Genomic DNA, 23,982 nt, shown 5'->3' with positions numbered 1-23,982 from the left:
TACAAAAAATTAGCTAGGTGTGGTGGCAGGAGCCTGTAACAGCTACTCGGCAGGCTGAGGCAAGAGAATGGCTCAAACCCAGGAGGCAGAGAATCCAGTGAGTCAAGATCATGCCACTGTACTCCAGCCTGGGTGACAGAGTGAGACCCTGTCTCAAAATATATATATACAGACAACATATCTTTACAAAAGATGGTTTTAGAAGGTCCCTCTGATAAAAATTAAATACTATGTTAAAAAAAAAAAAAGTACTGTGTAAAAATCAGCATGGAACAGAAATTGAGGGTGGCAGCATTGGATTCCAACATGTGAGAAGTTGAGTAGTGCCAAACAGATGCACACATCCCATAAGTAACTATTTGTGGTTATTTAAGAACGAAATATTTTTCTTTCAATTTGTGTGCATTGTTATTTTCAAAGTGCTAATAAGTTCTCAGGAACCAGCCACTCGCTCTGTTGTCCAGGCTGGAGTGCAATGGTGCGATCTCAGCTCACTGTAACCTCTGCCTCCCAGGTTCAAGCCATTCTCTCTGCCTCAGCCTCCCAAGTAGCTGGGATTACAGATGCCTGCCACCATGCCCAGCTAATTTTTTGGATTTTTAGTAGAGACGGGGTTTTGCCATGTTGGCCAGGTTGGTCTCCAACTCCTGACCTCAGGCGATCCCCCCACCTCGGCCTCCCAAAGTGCTGGGATTACAGGTGTGAGCCACCGCGCCTGACCTTCATATATATATATATATATGTGTGTATATATATATATATTTAATATTACAGATATTGTTTTTATTCTTGTGTCCCTAGCACTAGAACAGTACTGGTGCATAGATGATGCTCAATAAATATTTGTTAAATGAATGAGAAAAACAGTTGGAAAATAGCGGCTGGCCACAGAAGTGGGTAAAACGGCAAGCTGAAAGAGTTTGGAGGAGGGAAGAAGTGGAAGATTCCAATAGCTAAGAAAGGACCATTGATTTGTGATTTGATGTAAGGTTGGTTAATTTGTAAATGTGGGGAGAAGAAATAGTTGTATTCTACCAAAGACACGCTATTTATGTTATATTCTGGTACCCATGTATTCTGATAACAGAATTTTCCTCTTGGGAAGAGTCCTCTAGTTACCTGAATTGCTTGGATCAGTATTGTGCAGATCAAGGGATTATCTGTGTCCCTACCCACCAAATCCATCCTCATCCTTTCCGTCGGCATCTAGGACCCAGGAATTCTTGCCTGAGAACTTTTTCTTCTCCCGGTCTGGGCCTGGATGTGCTCTCCTAAACCCTGTATCCTCCAAGTAAGAACTGTTGCCAGGGGCGACCCAGCTTCCCTTGTCCAGGCAGCAACTCAGACACAGGCTCGCTTCATTTTTATTCTGGGGTTGTGCAATCTAAGGTTTGAAATTTTTTTCTTTTTGAATCTCTCACGGTTTGCTATTGACACAGCTGGAATGAGGTTGCAGGGAGAGAGCTGGGGGCTTTCCTCTCGACTTCTAGCCCTATTTCCGCATAGGCCTTCTTGCTGGGAATTCCTGCCCTGCGGACTGGAATGGGTACGGAGATGAAATGCTGGGTGCGCTCCGGTCCGCCCCCCATCCCCGCGCCTCGAGGGAGAAGGTTTAGGGCTGGGAAGAACTCCGATTAGATTTACAGCCCAGGTTCAGCCGATTGAATTAGGGTGTGTCACCATGGAGACGGGGCCGGCCCGCGTGCTCGCTTGCCATTGGCTGGGGACTCCAGGGCTGGGGATATAAGCCAGAGCCCAGAACAGTGAGCGAACTGTGCGGACCAGACCGGGCAGCCTTGCTCAGTTCAGCATAGCGGAGAGGATCCGAGAGGATCGGAGCGGATCGGAGCACACCGGAGCGGATCGGAGCACACCGGAGCACACCGGAGCACACCGGAGCACACCGGAGCAGGTTCATCGAGAGGGCTGCTGCGAGACCATGGAGAACGGGTGAGGCGGGCATCAGGCCCGCAGGACCCTTGGGGAGGGGCGGGTGCTGTGAGACCCGGGAACCTGGCACACTGGGCCCAGAGGGAGCCGGGGAAGGGAGCGAGCGCCCAGGGGATGCAGAGAGGCCTGGCACGGAGCCTGTTGTCGGGAGCAAGGCGGCAGAGTCATGTGGCAGCCAGCGCGGGCAGGGACGCACGCGGGAGTCGAGCTGGGGTGGCGCCACTGGAGCAGGAAGGGGACAGTTTGGTGCGGTCTAAGCTACTCCGTAAAAGCAGCCGTTGTGTGTCTCCGTGTGTGTGTTAGGGGTACAAGTGGAGAATGAGTGTATGGATATATATATATATATATATATATATATATATATATATATATATATATCCCTCACTCCATACCAGGAGGAGGTGTCCTCACCCCCTGCGTTCTTCATAAATTCCCATGCTAGGGTCTGGGTAAAGCTGCGAGGTACTTTGGTGCTCAAATTCGGAGTTCCTCCTTTAGAGGAAAGATTGCTCACCTCCTTTGCCAGTTGCACTCCTTCCTTCCTTCCAGACGGGAAGTATGATAAACTCAGTGGGAACTGACTCCTAAGTGGAGAAGGAAATCAGTCATCGAACTGAGCAACAGTCCTCTGCTCACTTCCCCCACCCCAGGCCTTTGAAAACTCTTCTCTCTGCTTTGGTCCTGGATGTCCCAGTCCAAGTGGCCTGCATTAGGCATCACAGTTGCTTTTGGATGCTCAGGGAGCCAGGGTGTTCTTGTGGGGACTGATAGCCAATGAGGAAGTGCTATGAGTTGTAGCTAGACATGCCATGTGGTGGCAGCTTCACACACCATTCATTTCCTTTGCACCTTTTGGGGACGCCATTTGATTAACATTTTACCAACTTAATTGCTTCTCTCCATTATCCTGTGGCTGTGTTGACCAGCCCCCAACCTACCTTATCCAACTGCTTCCCTGAGGGTAGCCTGGTGTATTGTGCAATCATATCTGGTTTCCTAGGCTCTGCTTTGGGAGTAAAAAAATTCCTGTGAAAGCTTGGTTAGTTATATTCAGCTCTGTCACACCTCATTGCCACCTCTGAAGGCAACCTTTGGTCTTCCCAGATGAATGTGAGAGAACTGGACTTGGAAATGGAAGAAAAGTAACACGGGTTGATTCTTGCTAGTGTAGGGGTTCTGGGTAAGTGACCTTAGGTTCCTGAAGAGCAAAGATCCTCAGTGGAGAGAAAGGAAACTGGAAGGAGGCAGGGAGGGGGAAGGACAGGAAGAAGACCACAGGCAGGTGGAAAGCAGGAGAAAAGTTCAAATACTGTGTGTAACAGAGCCATAGGTCTTTGGAGGTTGTTAGCAAGTATTCAATTCATTTTCAGATCGAGCCTATAAGGTAGATGGGGCCAATTTACATTCCCTTGTTTATACCTGAGAAAATAATTTGGAGCACAAATTACATGCCTAAAAAGACAATATTGAGACTAGAATCTAGGTTGAGTTCTGCTTCCCTCTAGACCAGCAATTCCTAAACTTGGTTTTATTTTATTTTATTTTATTTTATTTTTATTTATTTATTTTTTGAGTCGGAGTCTCTTTCTGTGGCCCAGGCTGGAGTGCAGTGGAGTGATCTTGGCTCACTGCAAGCTCCGCCTCCTGGGTTCACGCCATTCTCCTGCCTCAGCCTCCCCTGTAGCTGGGACTACAGGCGCCCGCCATCACACCCGGCTAATTTTTTTTTTTTTTTTTTTTTTTTTTTGTATTTTTAGTAGACGGGGTTTCACCGTGTTAGCCAGGATGGTCTCAATCTCCTGACCTCGTGAACCCGCCTCGGCCTCCCAAAGTGCTGGGATTACAGGCATGAGCCACCGTGCCTGGCCCCTAAACCTGGTTTTAAAATCAAAATTACATGGGCTTCAGAATCCGTTTTTTGTTTTGTTTTTTGTTTTGTTTTTTGTTTTTTATATAGGGTCTCACTCTGTCACCAGGCTGGAGTGCCAGAATCTGTCTTTCTAACAAGCGTCTGCTGAGAATTAGTGTAGTCAGTCCTGGTTTAGCCTTTTGACAACCAGTACTGTGGACTGGGTCTGCTTTTTTGTACAGCAGCTTATCTAGTTTCTTGTCTGGAATTAACCCCTTTGTGATCTGGGGAGCTAAGAATGGTATGTAGACCTCTACCAGGTGTGTTCTCATTGTGTTTTATTGGTTTGAAAAAAAAAAAAAAAATGTAGCCCTTAAGTCTTTGGCTGAGGAAGGAACTGGAGGGATAAGGGTTCAAAAGGAAATCTGAGTTTATCCCTGCCTTCATGGTAGTTGGTCTTAATTACATTTTGAATGTCTTTGGGGAATAGGTAAGGTAATAAGGGGAATTTTACTAGGTGGTCACCACCCTCAGGAAGGGCTTAATCCTATTTTGAGTACTCTTGTTGGGCTCCCTCCTGGTCAAGCCCTTTTACCCATCCTAATTTGATTATTTCATTGCACTTCCCTATAGACTCTGATCCCTTCCTCTCTAAACCTTTGTCATAAGGATAAGTATGCAACTTGCCAGTGTTCAGTAGATCCAACACTGGAGTTGGGTCTGTTAGTAGAAACAGGCTTTATTAATTTTTGCCAGGCTCTGGAATGGAGGGAGTTTCATATCAGACTTGTAGTGGGCTTGATGCAGAAAGAAGGGTGGCTGAGTAGATGGGTGAGCATAGTATGGCCTCTCCCTCTGTGCCAACTTCTCTGTCCCTGCTGCCTCAGTGTACCTGCCAGCCTTTTTGCACCAAAGGTCATTTGTCTGTGATGCCCTTGGAATGGGAGCAGAATCCACCTTGATGTTTTTTCTCCCCTAGATACACATATGAAGATTATAAGAACACTGCAGAATGGCTTCTGTCTCACACTAAGCACCGACCTCAAGTTGCAATAATCTGTGGTTCTGGATTAGGAGGTCTGACTGATAAATTAACTCAGGCCCAGATCTTTGACTACAGTGAAATCCCCAACTTTCCCCAAAGTACAGGTACTGGCAAGTGAAAGCGGGGAATGGGACTGAGGGATGTTATTGGGATTCTGTGGAACACAACCAAGGAGGCCAACGTTTCTACTCCTTGACCTAGCATTTCACTGAAGACAAATGTTGTAAGAGAGGAGAAGAGCCCACCATGAGTCAGAATGACTCAGGAGATTCCTCTAGCAGACATCCCACAAGAGACAGGGCATGTGTGTGTCAGTGGACTGAGACTAAGACTTAGAAGAGGGCCAGGTGACAGGGGCCAAGTAAAGGGCAAGGGTCATTTATTTGGTTTACTTAATTTCTCAAATAATTAACTTCTGTTGGTTTATTTATTAATTTTTAAGATTTCTTTCTTCTTTTCCCTGGAGAGTTAAGAATTTTTTTTAAGACCTGACAGCAGGAAAAGATTTTTAATAGCTATTTTTTTAAACCCTTTGAAACAAGACTGGGAGAGCAGAGGGGGAAGGTGTGGGAAACATTAAGAGAGGGTGTGTGAAGGGCATACTTCTTTAAGGGAGATAGTAGTGACGTTGGCTCCATTGGCCACTCCTACCCCCAGTGAGAAGGGCACTGCATTAAATGATAAGGGGGTTAATTTTTTTAAGCTTATCAACATGTTTATTTTTTATACTCCACTTGGGTTTCCTATGTCAACTTTATTACTGTTTTTGTTTCATTTTGGGTTTTTTTGCATAAGCTCCTCTATCTTTGAGAATTCCTCAGCTCTTCCTCTTGGTTCTGGTCCCTCTCCCATTCCCTAAGGGATAGGTTGACCATCTATTAGAAGAGATTGCCAGATAAGGGAGTGGTAATAATGGCTGTTATGTCTGTGGGGAGTTATCTTTGCGCTCCCACGCACCCCTACATGGACATGTGTTCCCGTAGGACTGTCCTATGGGTCATAAGGAAAGAGACTTGCATGTGTTCAAATTCATTTCCCCTAGTTCAGTAGCCTCTTCTTTAGGAAGCCAGAGTAAGTATACTATGAGCTTGCTTGCTGGACTGAGGAGGTAGGTAATTAAGTTAGGGCAATATATAAGAATACATGTTTTGAGAACTTTGAAAAATTTGAAGAGGTCTGTAATTACTGCATTCACTTTTTTTTTTTTGAAAAGGAGTCTCACTCTGTCACCCAGGCTCAAGTGCAGTGGTGTGATCTCGGCTCACTGCAACCTCCGCCTCCCAAGTTCAAGTGATTCTCCCACCTCAGCCTCCCGAGTAGCTGGGATTACAGGCGTGTGCCACCACACCTGGCTAATTTTTGTATTTTTAGTAGAGATGGGTTTTCACCATGTTGGCCAGGGTGGTCTTAAACTCCTGACCTCTTGATCCACCTGTCTTGGCCTCCCAAAGTGCTGAGATTACAGTCGTGAGGCACCTCACCTGGCCTATTTTTTATTTTAATTTTTATAGATTTACAGGGGTACAATGCAGTTTTGTTATATGGATATACTGCATGGTGGTGAAGTCTGTGCTTTAGTGTAACCATCACCTGAGCAGTGAACATTGTACTCATTAGGTAATTTCTCATCCCTCATCTCCCTCCCACTTTCTCACTTCCGAGTCCCCAGTGTCTATTATTTCTGTAAGTCCATATGTATATGTTTGGTTCCCACTTACGAGTGATAGCATGTGGTATTGAACCTTCCATTTCTGAGTATCTACTTTTTTATACTCACTTGTTACTCTCTGGCAGTATGGCTTGTATTATCTTGAAATTTCTTTAAAAAGCCCTTCCTACTTTGGATGTTCATGCTGAACATCTTTACCCCATATCTCTAATCTCAGGTTGTATAATTATGAGTAATGCCTGGCTCTCCCACCAGACTTAAACTTTCTGAAAGCAGAGATAATAATGAGTCTTTTACTTAATTATATCCTAACATTTTGAGCAGAGCGAGTAACTCACAGTAGGTGCTCAATGGATATGTGTTGCATGAAAGTATAATCCCATTCATTTCTCTTTCTTTTTTGTATACAGTGCCAGGTCATGTTGGCCGACTGGTGTTTGGGTTCCTGAATGGCAGAGCCTGTGTGATAATGCAGGGCAGGTTCCATATGTATGAAGGGTACTCGCTCTGGAAGGTAAATCAGGGGAATAGGCTGGTTGGATCTGGAAGAGGCAGGAGAGAACTATCTAGCCTCTTTCACTACCTAGCTATCTGGGTTAGGTGGATTTTTGGTCCCCTCCTTCCTTTTCTTTCACGATGTATATCATGCATTTCCGTGTAGCTGGATTGATGAAATTTTGTAAAAATTTTTTCTGATCTTTTGCTTCGAAGGTGACTTTCCCAGTGAGGGTTTTCCACCTTCTGGGTGTGGACACCCTGGTGGTCACCAATGCAGCAGGAGGGCTGAACCCCGAGTTTGAGGTTGGAGATATCATGCTGATCCGTGACCATATCAACCTACCTGGTTTCAGTGGTCAGAACCCTCTCAGAGGGCCCAATGATGAAAGGTATGTATCTTACTCTGTTTTTTTCAGATGGGTAGGATTTAAGGACTTCTCTAGGAGCCTTGGGAGAATTTTTAAAATTCCATTTATGTGAGATAATTCAACCTGTGTCCTAGGTTTGGAGTTCGTTTCCCTGCCATGTCTGATGCCTACGACCGGACTATGAGGCAGAGGGCTCTCAGTATGTGGAAACAAATGGGGGAGCAACGTGAGCTACAGGAAGGCACCTATGTGATGCTGGCAGGCCCCAGCTTTGAGACTGTGGCAGAATCTCGTCTGCTGCAGAAGCTGGGAGCAGATGCTGTTGGTGAGAAGGGGAATTTGGCTGGAGGCTTGAAGACGGAGGGATTTAGCAAAATGGGACTGGGAAGGAGTAGGAGATAACAGGCCTCATTGGATTGAGAGGATCTGATTTCAGGGAAGGGTGAATTAAACTGACTTCTTGAAATACAAAGTGGTGAGATTTGGTGTAGCATCAAATCTCCTTACGAAGCACCAAGGAGTTAACAGCTGCAGTGCTAATGAATGACCTATCCATGATTTGATGGCTGTTTCTTTTTTCTTTTTTTTTTTTTTTTTGAGATGGTGTCACGCTCTGTCACCCAGGCTGGAGTGCAGTGGCATGATCTTGGCTCACTGCAACCTCTGCCTCCCAGGTTCAAACAATTCTCATGCCTCAGCCTCCCAAGTAGCTGGGATTACAGACGTGTGCCACCAAACGCAGTTAATTTTTGTATTTTTAGTAGAGACGAGGTTTCACCATGTTGGCCAGGCTGGTCCTTGAACTTGTGATCTCAGGTGATCCGCCCATCTCGGCCTCCTAACATGCTGGTATTACAGGCGTGACCCACTGCACCTGGCCAATTTGATGACTGTTTCTAAGAATTCTAAAAAATTCACTATAGCCACCTTCTGTACCTCTAGCTGAAGATGGAACTCTATCATTAGGATTGACTTCAAAATTGCCACAAATACAGAAATGAAGCATTGCACTGGTGATTTTAAGAAATGTGTATTTATTTTAGGCAATACAGAAGAACATACCTCAACAATAATTTAGCTGCTTCTTTGGATTTGTTTTAGGTGGGACCTTGCTCTGTTGCCAAGATTGGAGTGCAGTGTCACCGTCTCTAGCTCACTGCAGTTCTAGCTGCCTGGGCTCAAACAATCCTCCCACCTCAGCCTCCTGAGTAGCTAGGATCACAGGCATACACTACCACATCTGGCTAATTTTATTATTTTTTGAACTGAGGTCTCACTATGTTGCCCAGGCTGGTTTCAAACTCGTGGGCTCAAGACATCCTTCTGCTTTGGCCTCCAAAAGTGCTGGGATTACAGGTGTGAACCGCTGCACCTGGCCATTACAGGCATGAACCACTATTGCACCTGGACATCTTTGGATGTTTTTTGAGAGTTTTAATTCTTGTTGAAAGTGAGGCTAAAGGGCAAGGAAAAGAGTTATTTGAGGATCCTGACAGTTGGTTTCCATCCTTCTCACCATCAGGCATGAGTACAGTACCAGAAGTTATCGTTGCACGGCACTGTGGACTTCGAGTCTTCGGCTTCTCACTCATCACCAACAAGGTCATCATGGATTATGAAAGCCTGGAGAAGGCCAACCATGAAGAAGTATTAGCGGCTGGCAAACAAGCTGCACAGAAATTGGAACAGTTGGTCTCCATTCTTATGGCCAGCATTCCACTCCCTGACAAAGCCAGTTGATCTGCCCTGGAGTGGTCTGGCGTCTCTCACACAAGATCCAAATAGCTGCTACCTTCTTTGACCTCTTGCTGGAGTCACGTGCCTCTGTCCTTAGGTTGTAGCAGAAAGGAAAAGATTTCTAGCCTTCACCTTTCCCACTTTCTTCCACTAGACCCTTCTAGTGCCAGATCCTCTTCTCACAGCTGGGATTACAGGTGTGAGCATAGTGAGACGTTGGCGCTACAAAATAAAGCTGTTCTCGTTTCTGTTCTTTCTTATACAAGAGCTGGAGCCCATGCCCTACCACGCATCTGTGGAGGTGCCCAGGATTTGACTTGGGCCTTAGAACTTTGCACAGCAGCTGCTACTAGCTTTTTGAGATAATACATTCCTGGGGGCTCTGTTCTGCCTTATCTAAATCACCAGAGACCAAACAAGGACTAACCCAATACCTCTTGGACTTTATTTAATGTCATAATGTTGTCAGAATAAAGAGAAAGATGAAATAGTTTCATTTTTTGTGTAGCTTGGGATGGGGCTGAGGCACAGGACAAGATTGACATGAAAGGATGTGAGACCACATGTCTTGTGTGACTATCTGCTTCTCAGACAAGTAATTAGGAACTGAGATGAGATAGTATGTGAGTGTAGCAAAGGATGAAGAAGGGCAAAATGATGAAAGGTGGGAAAGAGGTTACAAGATGGTAAGGAAAAGTTAACTTCTGGCACTTGATGGCCACTTCCGTCAGGCTAGTCCTTCCTCTCTCCCTTGCCTTCTGATTGTTTCATTTCCTGTCTATTTGATCATAGCTGAATCAGTTCACTGATTAGCCTCTTCCTTAGTTCCCGCTTCCTTACCAAAGCCCTAATTATATTTCCTCTTGTTTGCCTTTTCTCTCCTACTCTTCTCTAACGTCAGTAACCACACTCTCCATTCACTCCATTCTGACAAGGCAGTGGTAAATGCCTCTCTCTGCTGTCAGCCACTCTGTTGTTCATTGGATTGCTGCCAGCCCCAGGCAAACCTGTGAAGTTGGTTCACACTCTGCTTCTCTTTGAGTGTCTGCTTCTGTCCTTCCACTTCCTTTCTGGGCTCCAGTCTTTCTCTTTACTTGGTCAGAACCTCCCTGTGATACTGTATCCAGGCATTTCCCCCTTGTTGGCTCACTGCACTATTATCTTTGCTTATCAACTTGCATTCAGCTGGCTGGCATGTTTCAAAACCACACTGCCCTCCCAGGCCTGTGTGCCTTTTGAGAAAGACCAGTCTGGAGGAGCCTCTAGTAGTGACAACATTTTAGTTGTTAGTGGTATAATACGGAAGAGATATTTTGCACAGGCTGCTTTGGAGAACTTTCAAATTATCCTTTGTTTGGTTAACTGACCTACTTAACTGCCCAACACAAAGAAAAAGCATCTTGGAGTGGCTCGGTCTCTTGTTTTGATACAGGGTCTCACTCTGTCACCCAGGCTGCAGTGCGGTGGTGTGATCTCAGTTCACTGCAACCTCCGTCACTCAGGCTTAAGTGATCCTCTCACCTCAGCCTCCTGAGTAGCTGGGACCACAGGTGCATGCCACCACATCTGGCTAATTTTTGTATTTTTTGGTAGAAATGGGGTTTCGTCATGTTGCTGAGGTTGGTCTCAAACTCCTGGCTACAAGCAATCCTCCTGCTTCGGCCTACCAAGGTGCTAGGATTACAGGAGTGAGCCATCCTCCTGGCCTTGCTCTACAATCTTAAGATTCATTTACAAGGTCACCGTTGTATAACGCTTGTACAAAATGAGTACAAAGTCACACGTGGGAGCTCAAAGGAGGGACTGATTGTATATACACAACAGTGAGAATTGGGTAGATTAGGGAAAGTTTTTTTTTTTCTTATTTTCTTTTGCTTAAAGTGGTGGATACTTAGGTAAAGTTTTATAGAAAATCTTGAAGGATGAAGCAGGGGAAGAGGATTTCACATCAGGATGAGCCAAAGCAGAGCCGCAAAAAGTACTAGGCATGTTCATGAGTCATTGTCACAACTGGTGTGACTAGATCAGGACATGAAAGGCTCTAGTGAGACAGGCAGAAAGGTAATTGGTTTGAGGAGAGCTGCATTTGGTACTTGGCTTTCCTACCCCAATCTGTCTCTTGGTCAGACTGACCAGGAATCAGAATGGGGCCATCTGAAAAATATGTCCTAGAGATAATTGAGTGGAATGTTTAAGAGCATTGTAAGCTTTTTAGATTTAGTAAGTAGATTTACTAAATTTGTATTTATTTATATGAAGACATAATGTATTCAGTCTCTCTTTTTTTTTTTTTTTTTTTTGAGATGGAGTCTCACTGTGTCACACAGGCGGGAGTGCAGTGGCGCAATCTTGGCTCACTGCAAACTCCGCTTTCCAGATTCATACCATTCTCCTGCCTCAGCTTCCCAAGTAGCTGGGACTACAGGTGCCTGCCACCACGCCCAGCTAATTTTTTGTATTTTTTAAGTAGAGACGGGGTTTCACTGTGTTAGCCAGGATGGTCATGATCTCCTGACCTCCTCGTGATCCGCCTGCCTCAGCCTCCCAAAGAGCTGGGATTACAGGCGTGGGCCACTGCGCCCAGCCTATTCAGTTTCTTTTTAAAAAATAGCTGTATTGAGATAAAATTTACATACCACAGAATTCACCCATTTAAGGTGTGCAATTCAATGGTCTTTCGTGTATTCATAAATAAGCACAATTATTACCAGTTATTTTGAGATCATTTCATCATTTCAAAGGGAAACCTTATCTGCTTCCCCATAGCCCCAAACAACCATTGATCTACCTTCTGTGTCTATAGATTTAACTACGTTGGACTTTCACACTAATGAAATTGGACTTTTGTGGCTGGCTTCCTTCACTTAGCATAATGTTTTCAAGATGCATCCAAGTTGTAGCATGTATCAGTACTTAATTCCTTTTTGTGACCAAGTAATATTCTATGGCATGGATACACCACATTTTGTTCATCAAGTGTCTGATTTTAAAAAGCCAACCAGTCCAGCCAAAGCTGAATGTATCAGTTTAGGATTGTAGGATACGAGCACACAGTGAAGGGAAGTAGGTGTGGGAGAGCTTCCCAGAGAAAAGACATTCTTCAAAAAAACTGGTGATGATACCATTCGTTTCTGGAGGGGCCTGCAGAATGCCTGCAAAAGAGATTGATTTTACTGAATCTTATGGTAGATGTCCAAACACATTGAAGTCAGGCTTGTTTTCTTGACCTTATCATGATCATCTTTATTAGCATCAATAAGTATTCATTAATCATGTATTAATGTAGAGAACATTGTCCTAAAAACCAAAATGTAAGTTGGTATAAGATGAAGTGCCTGTAGTCTAGATGTGAGATAAGATGTATGCATGAAAAAGAAATAACTAGGCTGAGTTATTTGAGTCCTTTACAGCTGCTAAAGACTATTACTAGTCTCTTCAAATGTTATATTGTCATTGTTTAGAATCAGCTTTTTTGACTGAACTGAGGAAGAGGGTCTAATTTTTTAAAAAAGGAATACAGTAATGTGTGAAAAGTAGCGTATGCTAAGTGTCAATGATGGTATGTGCTACAGAACTCAGAGAAGAGGACCATCACCAGAGTTGGGGAGTAGGAAAGGATTGTTGAGACATTATTTAGGCCTTACAGAAATGCCAGGCATGGTAGCTCATGCCTATAATCACACATACTAGGTGGGAGATTTACTTGAGCACAGGAGTTTGAAGCTGGAGTGGGCTTTGTCATTGCGGCACTGCACTCTAAGTGAGAGAGTAAGACTCCACCTTTGAAAAAAAAAAAAAGGTAGGTTAAGAGGACATAGCAGAGAGCATTACATACAGATGAATCCAGAAATGTTTAATCACTTAACAAATTGAAATAGTTAAAATGAAGAAATAAATGGGAGTATGGGCAGTAGGGTAGAGAGGAGCTCTGATTCCAGGCTCAAGAGTAGGACCTTAGGGCCAGGCACAGTGGCTCACACCTGTATCTCAGCACTTTGGGAGGCCAAGTTGGGCAGATCGCTTGAGCCCAGGAGTTCAAGACCAAGTTCAAGACCAGCCTGGGCAAATGGGGAAACCTTGTCTCTACAAAAAATACAAAAATTAGCTGGATGTGGTGGTGGATGCCTATGGTCCCAGCCACTTGGGAGGCTGAGGTGGGAGGATTGCTTGAGTTGGGGAGGCTGAGCCTTCAGTGAGCCATGATGGAGCCACTGCACTCCAGCCTCAGCAACAGAGCGAGACCCTGTTCTCTAAAAAGCAAAACAAAACAAAAGAGTAAGACCTTATTTTCTAAGCAAGATGGCCAGCCATTGACGGTTTTTAAACTAAGGAGTGGCAGGTGAAAATTGCACTATAGCATTTTGGTGGCTAGAAGCCTGACTAAAAGAGAGGCTTGTTTTGATAGTAGAATTACTTTCACCCAAAATTAACCGTATAGAATAGCATAATGGTTGGTGTTAAGTATTTAATTTTTAGTCAGGATGGGGTCTTCTGTAGCATTTTAAAGAATAAACTTGGCCGGGCACGGTGGCTCACGCCTGTAATCTCAACACTTTGGGAGGCTTAGGCGGGCAGGTCAGGAGATCGAGACCATCCTGGCTAACACGGTGAAACTCCGTCTCTACTAAAAATACAAAAAATTAGCTGGGCATGGTGGTGGGTACCTGTAGTCCCAGCTACTCAGGAGGCTGAGGCAGGAGAATGGCGTGAACCCAGGAGGTGGAGCTTGCAGTGAGCCGAGATGGCGCCACTGCACTCCAGCCTGGGTGACAGAGCAAGACTTTGTCTCGAAAGATAAAGATAAAATAAAATAAAAAAGAGTAAATTAGCCAGGCACAGTGGCTCATGCCTGTAATCCCAGCACTTTTTGAGACAAGCCTAGGCAACATAGTGAGACCCTGTTTCTATAAAAAACTTAAAAATTAGCTGGGCATGGTGTTGCACACCTATAGTCCCTCCTATTTGGGAGGCTGAGATAGGAGGCTAGCTTGAGCCTGGGATATCGAGGCTGTAGTGAGCCGTGATCATACCACTGCACTCCAGCCTAGGTGACAGAGCAAGACTGTCACCAAAAAAAAAGACTAAGCTGTTATAAAGTAAAATGTAAAGGCAAAAGTGCAAACAACTTAGAGATGAAAATACACACTTAAGTCAATAGTTTCTTTTTAATATAAAATTGTGAATAGGTATATAATCACATAGTTCAAAAATTAAGCAACATAAAATGTGTTTAGTGAGAACTCTCACCTCCATCCTGTTCTCATACGCCCTTCCTTCCTTACCCACTGGTAACCAGCGTTATTAGTTTCTTTTGCATTCTTCCAGGATCTATATAAACATAAACAAATACAAATTCTATTTTTCTTCTCTTATTATAAACAGTACTTAGTATGTTATATATATTTTCTGTATCTTGCTATTTTATTTGAACGTATCTTGGAGATCTTTTCACATCAGTGAGTTAGTGTGCTTTCTTGATGACTTACATCAATGCTGCCAAGGATATGTGTCTGTCACCTCCAGTTTTTTAGAAGCAAAGGAAGAATATGGTCTTAATTTTTTCGCCACTTCTCAGTTCGTTCGTTGATTACTAATAGGAATAGACACAAAGAGATAATGCCACCTGCTGCTCCTTTAAAGCAAGAAGGTGGGAAGAAAACAGCTATTCATTTTGTGCTGTGCCTTCTGCCGAATTCGATTTGGCTTAGATTTGTGTTGCCTTTTTTTTCTTGCAAATAGGCCCCTGATTTTCATAATAATGTTTTGTTTCTAAGGGACGCCTTTGAACAAACACTGGTTATCTGCTTGGTTTTTCTGTTATTGTAAATTTGGATTTTAATAAAAATAGACATTTTCCTGTCTTTAATCAATTTGTCTTTTAGTTTGGCATAAATTAGAGTTGATATTCTTCTGGATTAATCTGAATTTGCTCTCTTGTTTTCAGGTCAAAGAACCCGTACCCCTCCACTGGGCTTTTACACTCGCGTTCATTCTGAGTCTGTTTGTTCATTCTAGAAAGCTTTTATTTTATCTCACTTGCCAATTTTTTTTTTTTTTTTTTTTTTTCTTGTTCTCTTCCTCTTTTTGCTGTTACTCTTTTTAAAACACAGTTTCACTTGCTAGCTACTTGATTTTGGCCTTGGTTTTCCCTTTTCCTCTTTTATTTGAACTGTTTCTATCTAAGCTCCTGTTGTAATTTATAATAAAAGGTTAGTAGAATATAGTACTTGTCTTGTGTAGCCTGACCTGATCTAGTTCTATCAACTATTCTTTTATCTGTCAGAGATGGTTTAAGGTCAATTCTGGTTCACAGTATTAATCTTTATTATTGTCTGCCTGTGTCGTCTCCCCCAAAATAATAATACATAGCTACCACCATTGTTACTGTTCCACTAATGTCATCAAAGTATGAAAATTATTTAATTGTGATCAAAGGAATAAACTTGACATTTGGCACAGTAGTTGTTTTTCATACGGTTGTTTTGCAGTGGGAAAGCTCTCACTCTGGACATCATAGATAAGATGTTATGGAGTCAGTAAAGTCCCTGAAAAGCAAAATTGAGTTATGCCTGAAATTTTTTAGGCAGGCAGGTCATTAGATTTCCTTCGATGCTTACTTTGCCAAATTCCCCTCCCCCTCACAAATAGAAACGGCTAGTATTAAAAAAGACAGAATTATGGTAAGAGTAATTTTGGATATTTTCTGTCAATCTGCCATTCTTTATGGTTGTCCAGCTTCTTAACTATTTGTTATCTACAGACTCTTCACTTCAGGATACACCCTATGGCTGTTAGCTGGTCTCTCAAAGATCGAAGGCTTGTTAGCTGGTCTCTCAAAGATATAGGAAACTGATCCCTGCTTCAGTTCCACAATACTGAGTTCAAGAATGTTCTCAGACCAGGATATGCTGAGAGAGATGCCTTAGAGAACCAAACTGTTCTCTAAGACCCAGCGATAGTACTGTCATTATATAACCCTTAGACACATGAGATACCTCTGCCCAAGGAGGGGTTCTAGGCAGATTCACCCTTGTTTACGAGCACAGATAGGCTGTATCGAGAGAGACTAAATTTCTGTGGAGTCTTCTCACTCATTTAGGAGTTTTCCGTAACAATGCACACTTTTGGTGAAGATGTTGGAGTCAAGATGTACTTCTGTCTGAATTGGAAAATGTGTTCACTTTTCTGACTGAGCTGACTTTATGCCATGCCCTTTGGATAAATAACCTTGTTTGATTTATTCAAGTGACATTGTGTCAGGTCTTGCTATCAATCTGTACCTAGTATTGACATTTGTAAATGTAATGGCCATTCAGTTTCTAGATAACCATAACATTTACTTGACAACTCTGTATTGCACTTACACTCATTCATTTTTTTTCTGCATTTGCTTTGAACTTTATCCTTTTGATAATCAGATGCATTAAGCCTCATATAGAAATGTCAGGATGTGTGTGTATGTCTATGTGTGTGTGCATATACATACACAAACATATGTATACATATATGCATATATGCAAAAACCAAAACTGACAATTTATAAACTGTCATCTGCATGAAACCTGGAAGAAGCTGAGCTTTTCAGCTTCTCAATGTTCCAGACAGGGCACCTATGAAGTGTATCTTTCTAGGCTGCTGAACAAGAAGAGATGAACACATGAGGAGGATATGTTTACTTGCTTACTCAACAAACGTTCTAGGGGTTAGGGATATGGAGAAGAACAAGACAATATTTCTGCCTTCATGGTATTTACATTAAATTAGGGGAGTCAGACAACCAATAAATATAAATGTTTTTAAAAACCTAAGGTAATAATAAGTGTTAAGGAAAAAAATAAAGAGGATGGAAGGTAATAGAGGAAGGAAAGGCAAATTAAAACTACAATGAGATTCCACTTCACACTCACTAAAATGACTATAATAAATAAGACACACATTAACAAATGTTGGTGAGGATGCAGAAAAACAAGAATCTTTTTAAATTGTGGAATTTCCATTTTCTGGTAGAAAAGTAAAATGGTGTAGCCAGTTGGAAAACAATTTGTCAGTTTCTCAGAAGGCAAAGCACAAAACTACCATACGACCCAGCAATTCTACTTGTAGCTGTCTGCCTAAGAGAAATAAGAATATAACCACACAAACATACACAAATGTCCACAGCAACTTTTAAAATAATAAAGACTGGAAACATCCTAAATGCCCATCAACTGGTAAATGGATTTTTTAAAAAATGTATATCTAGGCCGGGTGTGGTGGCTTGTGCCTATAATCCCAGCACTTTGGGAGGCTGGGGCAGGTGGATCACTTGAGGCCAGGAGTGTAAGACCAGCCTGGCCAACACAGCAAAACCCTGTCTCTACTAAAAATACAAAAATTAGCCAGGCATGGTGGCATGCACCTGTAATCCCAGCTACTCAGGGGCTGAGGCATGAGAATCACTTGAACCAGGGAGATGAAGGCTGCAGTGAGCTGCGATCATGCCACTGCACTCCAGCCTGGGTGACAGAGTGAGACTCCTGTCTCAAAAAAAAGAAAAAGAAAAAAAAAATGTACATCAATACAATGGTACACTATTTGTTAATAAAAAAGAACAAACTACTGACACATGCTATGTCATGGATGAACCTCAAGAACATGCTAAATAAAAAAATCCAGATACAAATCTGCATTACATGATTCTACTTATATGAAACATCCAGAAAAATTTATAGAGACAGAAAGTAGATTAATGGTTTTTTGGGGCTTAGGGTTGAGATGGGGATTAATATAAATGGGCATAGAGATCTCATTTAAGGGATAAAAATGTCCCAAAACTGATCTACATGATTGTTGCAACACTGAATAAAATTCCTAACAATCATTGAATTTTGTAGTTGAAACAAGTAAGTTTTATGATACATGAAATACAGCTCACTAAGGCTGCTTTTTTAAAAAAAAGTGATAAAAGTGTGAGTGATTTCAAATAGGTTGGTTCAGGGAAGGCCTCTCCAAGGGGCTGGCAGTTGAGCAGAGACCTGAGTAAATGAGGGCATGAACGATGTAGTGATTAGAGAAGAGTGTGCAAGCAGAAGGTAAAGCAAACATACAAGTTTTCAGGGAACTTAACAATTTAGCAGTAACAGATGGTCAACTATTAGAGTAGACTGAACAAGGGAAATGGTGGTAGTAGACAAGATTGGAGATGTAGGCAAGTTTAGGTTTTATTTTGAGCATGAAAGAAGGTCATTGAAATGATTTTTAACCAATTTACTTTTTTAAAAAAGAAAACCTCACTGGCTGCTTTGTAGAAAATCAATAATATTAAGCAAAAACTGGGTGATTGGTTAGGAGACCTTGGAGGTAGATTAGGGTAAAAGCTGGTTTAGGCTTGAACCAGTGATGGCAATGATGTCAGGCCTCTGAGCCCAAGCCAAGCTGTTGCATCCCCTGTGACTTGCACTTGTATGCCCAGATGGCCTGAAGTAACTGAAGAATCACAAAAGAAGTGCAAATGCCCTGCCTCACCTTAACCGATGACATTCCACCACAAAAGAAGTGAAAATGGCCAGTCTTTGCCTTAAGTGATGATATTATCTTGTGAAATTCCTTTTCCTGGCTCATCCTGGCTCAAAAAGCTCCCCCACTGAGCACCTTGTAACCCCCACTCCTGCCCGCCAGAAACAATCCCCCTATGACTGTAATTTTCCTTTACCTACCCAAACCCTATAAAACGGCCCCACCCTTATCTCCTTCGCTGACTCTCTTTTTGGACTCAGCCCGCCTGCACCCAGGTGAAATAAACAGCCATGTTGCTCACACAAAGCCTGTTTGGTGGTCTCTTCACACAGACGCACATGACAAATGATAAAGGAACTAGAAGAAATTATTTACGCAGATGGTGAGGGCAAGAGTCCTTGGCAAGGTTTCCTTTTTTAACTAAAAGCAACCCCCAAATCATTTCTTTTCTAACAAAAAGCGGCCTGAAAAATTGAGCTGCAGACATAGATAAGCAAGCTGGAAGTTTGCACAGGTGAATGCTGGCTGCTGTGCCAATAGAAAAGGGCTACCTGAGGACCAGGAATGTTCAACATGGAGGCTCCATCTTCCCTTTTCTTTGTCACCACGTGCACAGTAAAGAATCAGGCAACATGGCAATGGCCAGGTAAAAAACCCATCCAAATAATAAAAGATTAGGGTGGGGCAGCCAGCTTCTTTGAGTGCTATGCGAATGGCATACCTGGTCCAACCAATCGTTCATGCCCTGTGTAAATGAGATACTGCCTCCTCAAGCTCATCTATAAAACCTCTTGCATTTCACTGTGGAAGTGGCAGTCCATTTTCCCCAGGACTCCTCTCTGCACAGAGAGCTCTTCTCTTTCTTTTGCCTATTAAACCTCCGCTTTTAACCTCATTCCTTGTGTGTCCACATCCTTGATTTCCTTGGCGTGAGGCAGCAAACCTCGGGTATTACCTTAGATGAATGATGCTGCTTCAGTAAGAGGAGGTTGGATTCTGGAGATATTTGAAGATAGAGCAGATAGGACTTACCTATATTTATATAGATATATAATTTACATATTCTATATATATATAGAATATATATATAAAAGACCTACCTTATTTCTATAGACATATAGAAAATAAAGTATGAGTAAAAAAGAGGAATTTAGAAAGGTTCCTAAGTTTTTAGCTTGACCTACTGGGTGAATGGAGTTGCCATTTACCAAGATATCGTTAACAGAGGAGCAGTTTTGGCATGATAGTCAAAAGTTTCTTTTACTGCTGTCACATTCGAAAAGCTAGACCTCCAGATGGACACGTGGATTACACAGTCAGGTATATGAGTTCGGGTCCAAGGGAAGAGATTTAAGCTAGATAAATACATTTGGAAGTCATTAGCACATAGGTGGCATTTAAACCAAATGATCTGGATGATATCACTTCAGGACAGAAGTCAGGAGAAGCAGAAGGATCTAGCAAATGGGTCTGAGGAGACATTAATGAGGTAGAAGGAAAACCAAGAAGTAGGATGCTTTGGAGGGAAAGTGAAGAAAGAGACTGATCAAGGTCACTGCTGACCTTGACAAGTAGTCTCAGTGGGGTAACAAAGATGATATATTTATTAGAGCAGACACCAGAAAGAATGAGAGATGAGGAAATAGAGGCAGCAAGCGAAAACAATGAAAATTGCTCTAAAGGGAAGTGGTAGCTGGGGGAAAGGATATGGGTTCAGGGGAAGGTTTTTTTCCCTTTTTTAAAAAATGATGGGAGGCATTTTGAACTGGAAAGAAGCCAACTGGGACTTGGGTGTGATTTGAAGAGAAGATGGCCTGTACCATAGTCTGAGAGTTAAATGGCACCTTTACTGATTATTGATATAATACCCTATGGCTTGCTTATAGTACAGTTACACTTGTGTTGTGTGATAGGGAATCTTGCCAATAGAAGGAAAATGGTCTCAGATAGGAGATTGGTTTTGACTTGATAGCTGTCCATAAGATGGCAGCAGAGCTAGGAAATTAAAAACAACAACAACAACAAAGAAAAACTCTGCAAGGTGATCCCCGCAGGGTAAAGACTTTTTAGCAAACTCTTTAAATATGTTAAAGAAAGTTCAGCCCTTCCTCTCCAGAGCCTCAGTGCTAAATTCTTGCTTAGAGACCCCAAAGGCTCCAGACTTTGTGGGATACAATTCCTAACATGGCAGGCTATGAGCCCTGCAGGGGAGGGAGCAACTATAAAGCTGATTGAGTGTAAAAGAATGGCTAGTACAGAAGGAAGATGTAGCTGTTATATTGAAGCATTAAAAACAAACAGACAAAAAACTAGGCCAGGTGCAGTGGCTCATGCCGATAATTCCAACCTTTTGGGAGGCTGAGGTGGGAGGATCACTTGAGGCTAGAAGTTTGATACCAACCCGGACAACTAGCAAGACCCTGTTTCTACACAAATTTTTTTAAAAAGTTGATTGTAATGGCACACACCTGTAGTTTCACCTACTTGGGAGTCTGAGGCAGGAGGATCACTTGAGCCCAGGAGTTCCAGGTTACAGTGAGCAATGATCATGCCACTGCTCTCCAGCTTGGGTGACAAAGCAAGACCCTGTCCCTCTCTAAAAAACAAGACAAAACAATAGCAATAAAACAAACTAGTCTGAACCATTGTCATTATGAATAGACTGATTTTTCCAGAGTAATCACTGCCATTCACTATCATTCCATAAGAGCCATTGATGCTGAATTCCAATGTGTGTGGCTACATTTTACCAAAAAAACCTAGTATAGAAGGACCTAATTTACGCTGGGAAGAAGGGAGACACTCATGCTGAGACTGGACTTTTAATGTGAATAGTCACAGCAGGTAATATGTACATAGTGCTTTATAGTTTACAAAATATTTTACATTTTTTGGTCCTTTTAGTTGTGATACTTATTGAGACCCTTGAGCAAGTATCATTGATATTATTCTCATTTTCATTTTTCTGATTTAAAAAGGCTTAGAGAAAGGTTATCTGACTTTTCCAACATCACACAGCAAAGGAATAGCTAAGCTATTCCTTCAGGCTCAGGACTTTTGTCTCCATACCATTGGATCTACGTATAGAGATGGGGATGGAGAATGCGTAAAAAGGCATCACGTTTAGGTTGAATGAAAAGTCAGAGAGTAGTTAAGTTTGGTGGTAAACAGAAGATGAAAGAAGGTAGCGAAGAACTGTCTTCTACTAATACTATCATCATCATTTTTTTAAGAGATAGAATCTTGATCTGTTACCCAGGCTCCGTGGAATGCAGTAGTATGATCATAGCTCTCTGCATCCTTGAACTCCAAGGCTCAAGCAATCCTCTTGCCTCAAACTCCTGAGTAGCTGGGACTACAGGCACATACCACCACACCCAGCTACTTAAAACAATATTTTTTTGTAGAAACAAGGTCTTGCTATGTTACCCAGACTGATCTCGAATTCCTGGCCTCAAGTGATCCTAGCACCTCGGCCTCCTAAAGTATTGGGATTATAGGTATGAGCCAACATACCCGGCCTTATATTATTTTTAAACATTATTTATATAGAAGAATCAAATTTATTCTGTGTAACTTTGGAGAGTTGACTAGGACAGGAGATCCCACTCAATATTAGAAAAAGAGCTTTACAAAAAAGACATTATTATGTTACATTCCTGAAATGTTGAAATAGGAGCTAGAGGAGTATTTGACAAGGCTGTAGACAGAAATATTTGACCTTATGACCTCTAAAATTCTTTTCAAGACATTTTATCTGCGAAAACCTGAATAGCAACAATTACAGTTTCACAACACTCTAGTTCTACAGAAGGAGAGTGAGATGTTACACTGTGCTTTCATGTTTCAATAATTATATACCTATCCATGCATGTCCACTTCTGCTTGACGCCACTCAAGTGGGACCTGAGGAGCTGGGGTGCTAGGGCAGAAACAGTAAGGTCTGTGCCTGATCCTAGACAAAAGTGGAAGCAATTCACTGCTTCATCTGTCAGGGAAGGGCAACTCTTTAGCTTACCAAACTGAGAAATCTTCCGGTTCAACACCAGCAGGAATTCAATTTGCAGCAAGATAGACCTCAGGGGATTGAGGCAATGATTCAGAGAGGATGGGTGGGGTAGGGTTACACAGGAACTTTAGAGAAAGAACCGTTTGTGGGTGGAAGCCTTGGGCAGAGGTGCACTCAGTAGAGAAGAAAGCCATTTGTTCCAGAACGGCAGTTTAAAGGAGGTGTGTTTTGTGTGGGCAATGGTTTATGAGGAAAGGGTTTGTGGGGAAGAAGCATGTGGGGCTACTGATAGGCATAGAAACACTTGTTGAGAAACGTGGTTCTTAGGGGAATTAGCAGGTGGTTTGGTGCAGTGAAAGAGGCCAGAGGGGCAGAAAGAAAGGTCCTAGCTGTGGCCTTAAACACACATGCACAAGCACCAAAAAGCAAGGAAGAACCCCTTATCCTCTCAGCCAAGATAAGCAAGCACTGTTACCAGTTAGGTGTGCTTACTACGGATTTTATACATTTTAGGGAAAATTTCTAATGTCCATTTGTCCTGAACTTTTAACTTGGAATATCTTTAGGTTTACAGAAAACTAGAAAGGATATAAACGAACACTAGCGTACCTCTCACCTAAACCATCAATAGTCAATAATTTGCTCCATACATTTGTTTTCTCCTGAGCCATTTGAAAGTAAACTGCTGCAGACAATTTGCCTATCAGTCCACTTTTGAATATATTGGCATGCATCTCTAAGAATAAGGACATTCTCTAACATAACAGCATTGGCATTATGAAGGTCTTACCTAAGAAGATCAACATTAATTCATAAGATCTGCATGTGTGTTACTTATCAGTACGGTTTATTATGGATTCTAAATGCTTTCCCTTTTCTTATTTCTCTAGCCGCCATCTTTGAAGGTAAAACCTCAACTGCATATCTGGCCAGCCAGGCCAGGCCAGGCCAAAGTACCTGTATACTGGGTAAGGGAATAAGAAAGACTCTCTCAAAGAGCACGGGAACCTGGAAGCCTGTCAGAGGTCATCTCTCAGGGGAGCCCAGGACTCTTCCTTTGCTGAGCTAATCTTAACTGCTGACCTCCATGCACTGCTCAGGGCTCCCTGCCTCCCTTCTTCCCTATTTCCTTCCTTCCCTTTCCTCTCCTTTCCTCTCTCTTTCACCAAACCTTTATGAACAACTCTTCTGTGCTAACTTCTGTGCCAGTGTATCAGTCTGTTTTCACGATGCTGATAAAGACATACCAGAGACTGGGAAGAAAAGGAGGTTTAATTTGACTTACAGTTCCACATGGCTGCGGAGGTCTCACAATCATGGCAGAGGGTGAAAGGCACTTCTTACTTGGCAGAGGCAACAAAG

At 42.6% G+C, this 23,982-nt stretch overlaps 1 protein-coding gene and 1 long non-coding RNA gene across 4 annotated transcripts; one reads left to right on the top strand and one right to left on the bottom strand.

Annotated features, from left to right (window-relative positions):
- The first annotated feature begins 1,380 nt into the window (after nucleotides 1-1,380).
- Nucleotides 1,381-15,577, top strand: PN (purine nucleoside phosphorylase). Of its 2 annotated transcripts, XM_071100529.1 has the most exons (7): nucleotides 1,410-1,881; nucleotides 1,912-1,950; nucleotides 4,779-4,948; nucleotides 6,924-7,027; nucleotides 7,225-7,400; nucleotides 7,514-7,704; nucleotides 8,902-15,577. In XM_071100529.1, the coding sequence occupies exons 2-7, from the start codon at nucleotides 1,940-1,942 to the stop codon at nucleotides 9,117-9,119; spliced, it is 870 nt and encodes a 289-aa protein (XP_070956630.1). In that variant the 5' UTR covers nucleotides 1,410-1,881; nucleotides 1,912-1,939; the 3' UTR covers nucleotides 9,120-15,577. The 2 variants fall into 2 exon arrangements, with proteins under 2 accessions (XP_070956631.1, XP_070956630.1); XM_071100530.1 differs by lacking the exon at nucleotides 8,902-15,577 and adding an exon at nucleotides 8,481-8,895 and having other exon boundaries at nucleotides 1,381-1,950.
- Nucleotides 12,774-23,982, bottom strand: LOC139364357 (uncharacterized). Of its 2 annotated transcripts, none has more exons than XR_011626042.1 (3): nucleotides 23,906-23,982; nucleotides 14,364-14,444; nucleotides 12,774-12,896 (listed from the first exon to the last, which is right to left on the bottom strand). It is a non-coding gene; the product is annotated as an uncharacterized lncRNA (long non-coding RNA). The 2 variants fall into 2 exon arrangements; XR_011626041.1 differs by lacking the exon at nucleotides 23,906-23,982 and adding an exon at nucleotides 22,630-22,716.

This window comes from Macaca nemestrina, chromosome 7 (assembly GCF_043159975.1).
Source record: "Macaca nemestrina isolate mMacNem1 chromosome 7, mMacNem.hap1, whole genome shotgun sequence".
NCBI classification, from domain to species: Eukaryota; Metazoa; Chordata; class Mammalia; order Primates; family Cercopithecidae; genus Macaca; species Macaca nemestrina.
Note: the sequence above shows the minus strand (reverse complement) of the source record. Positions and strands in the feature narration are given on the sequence as shown.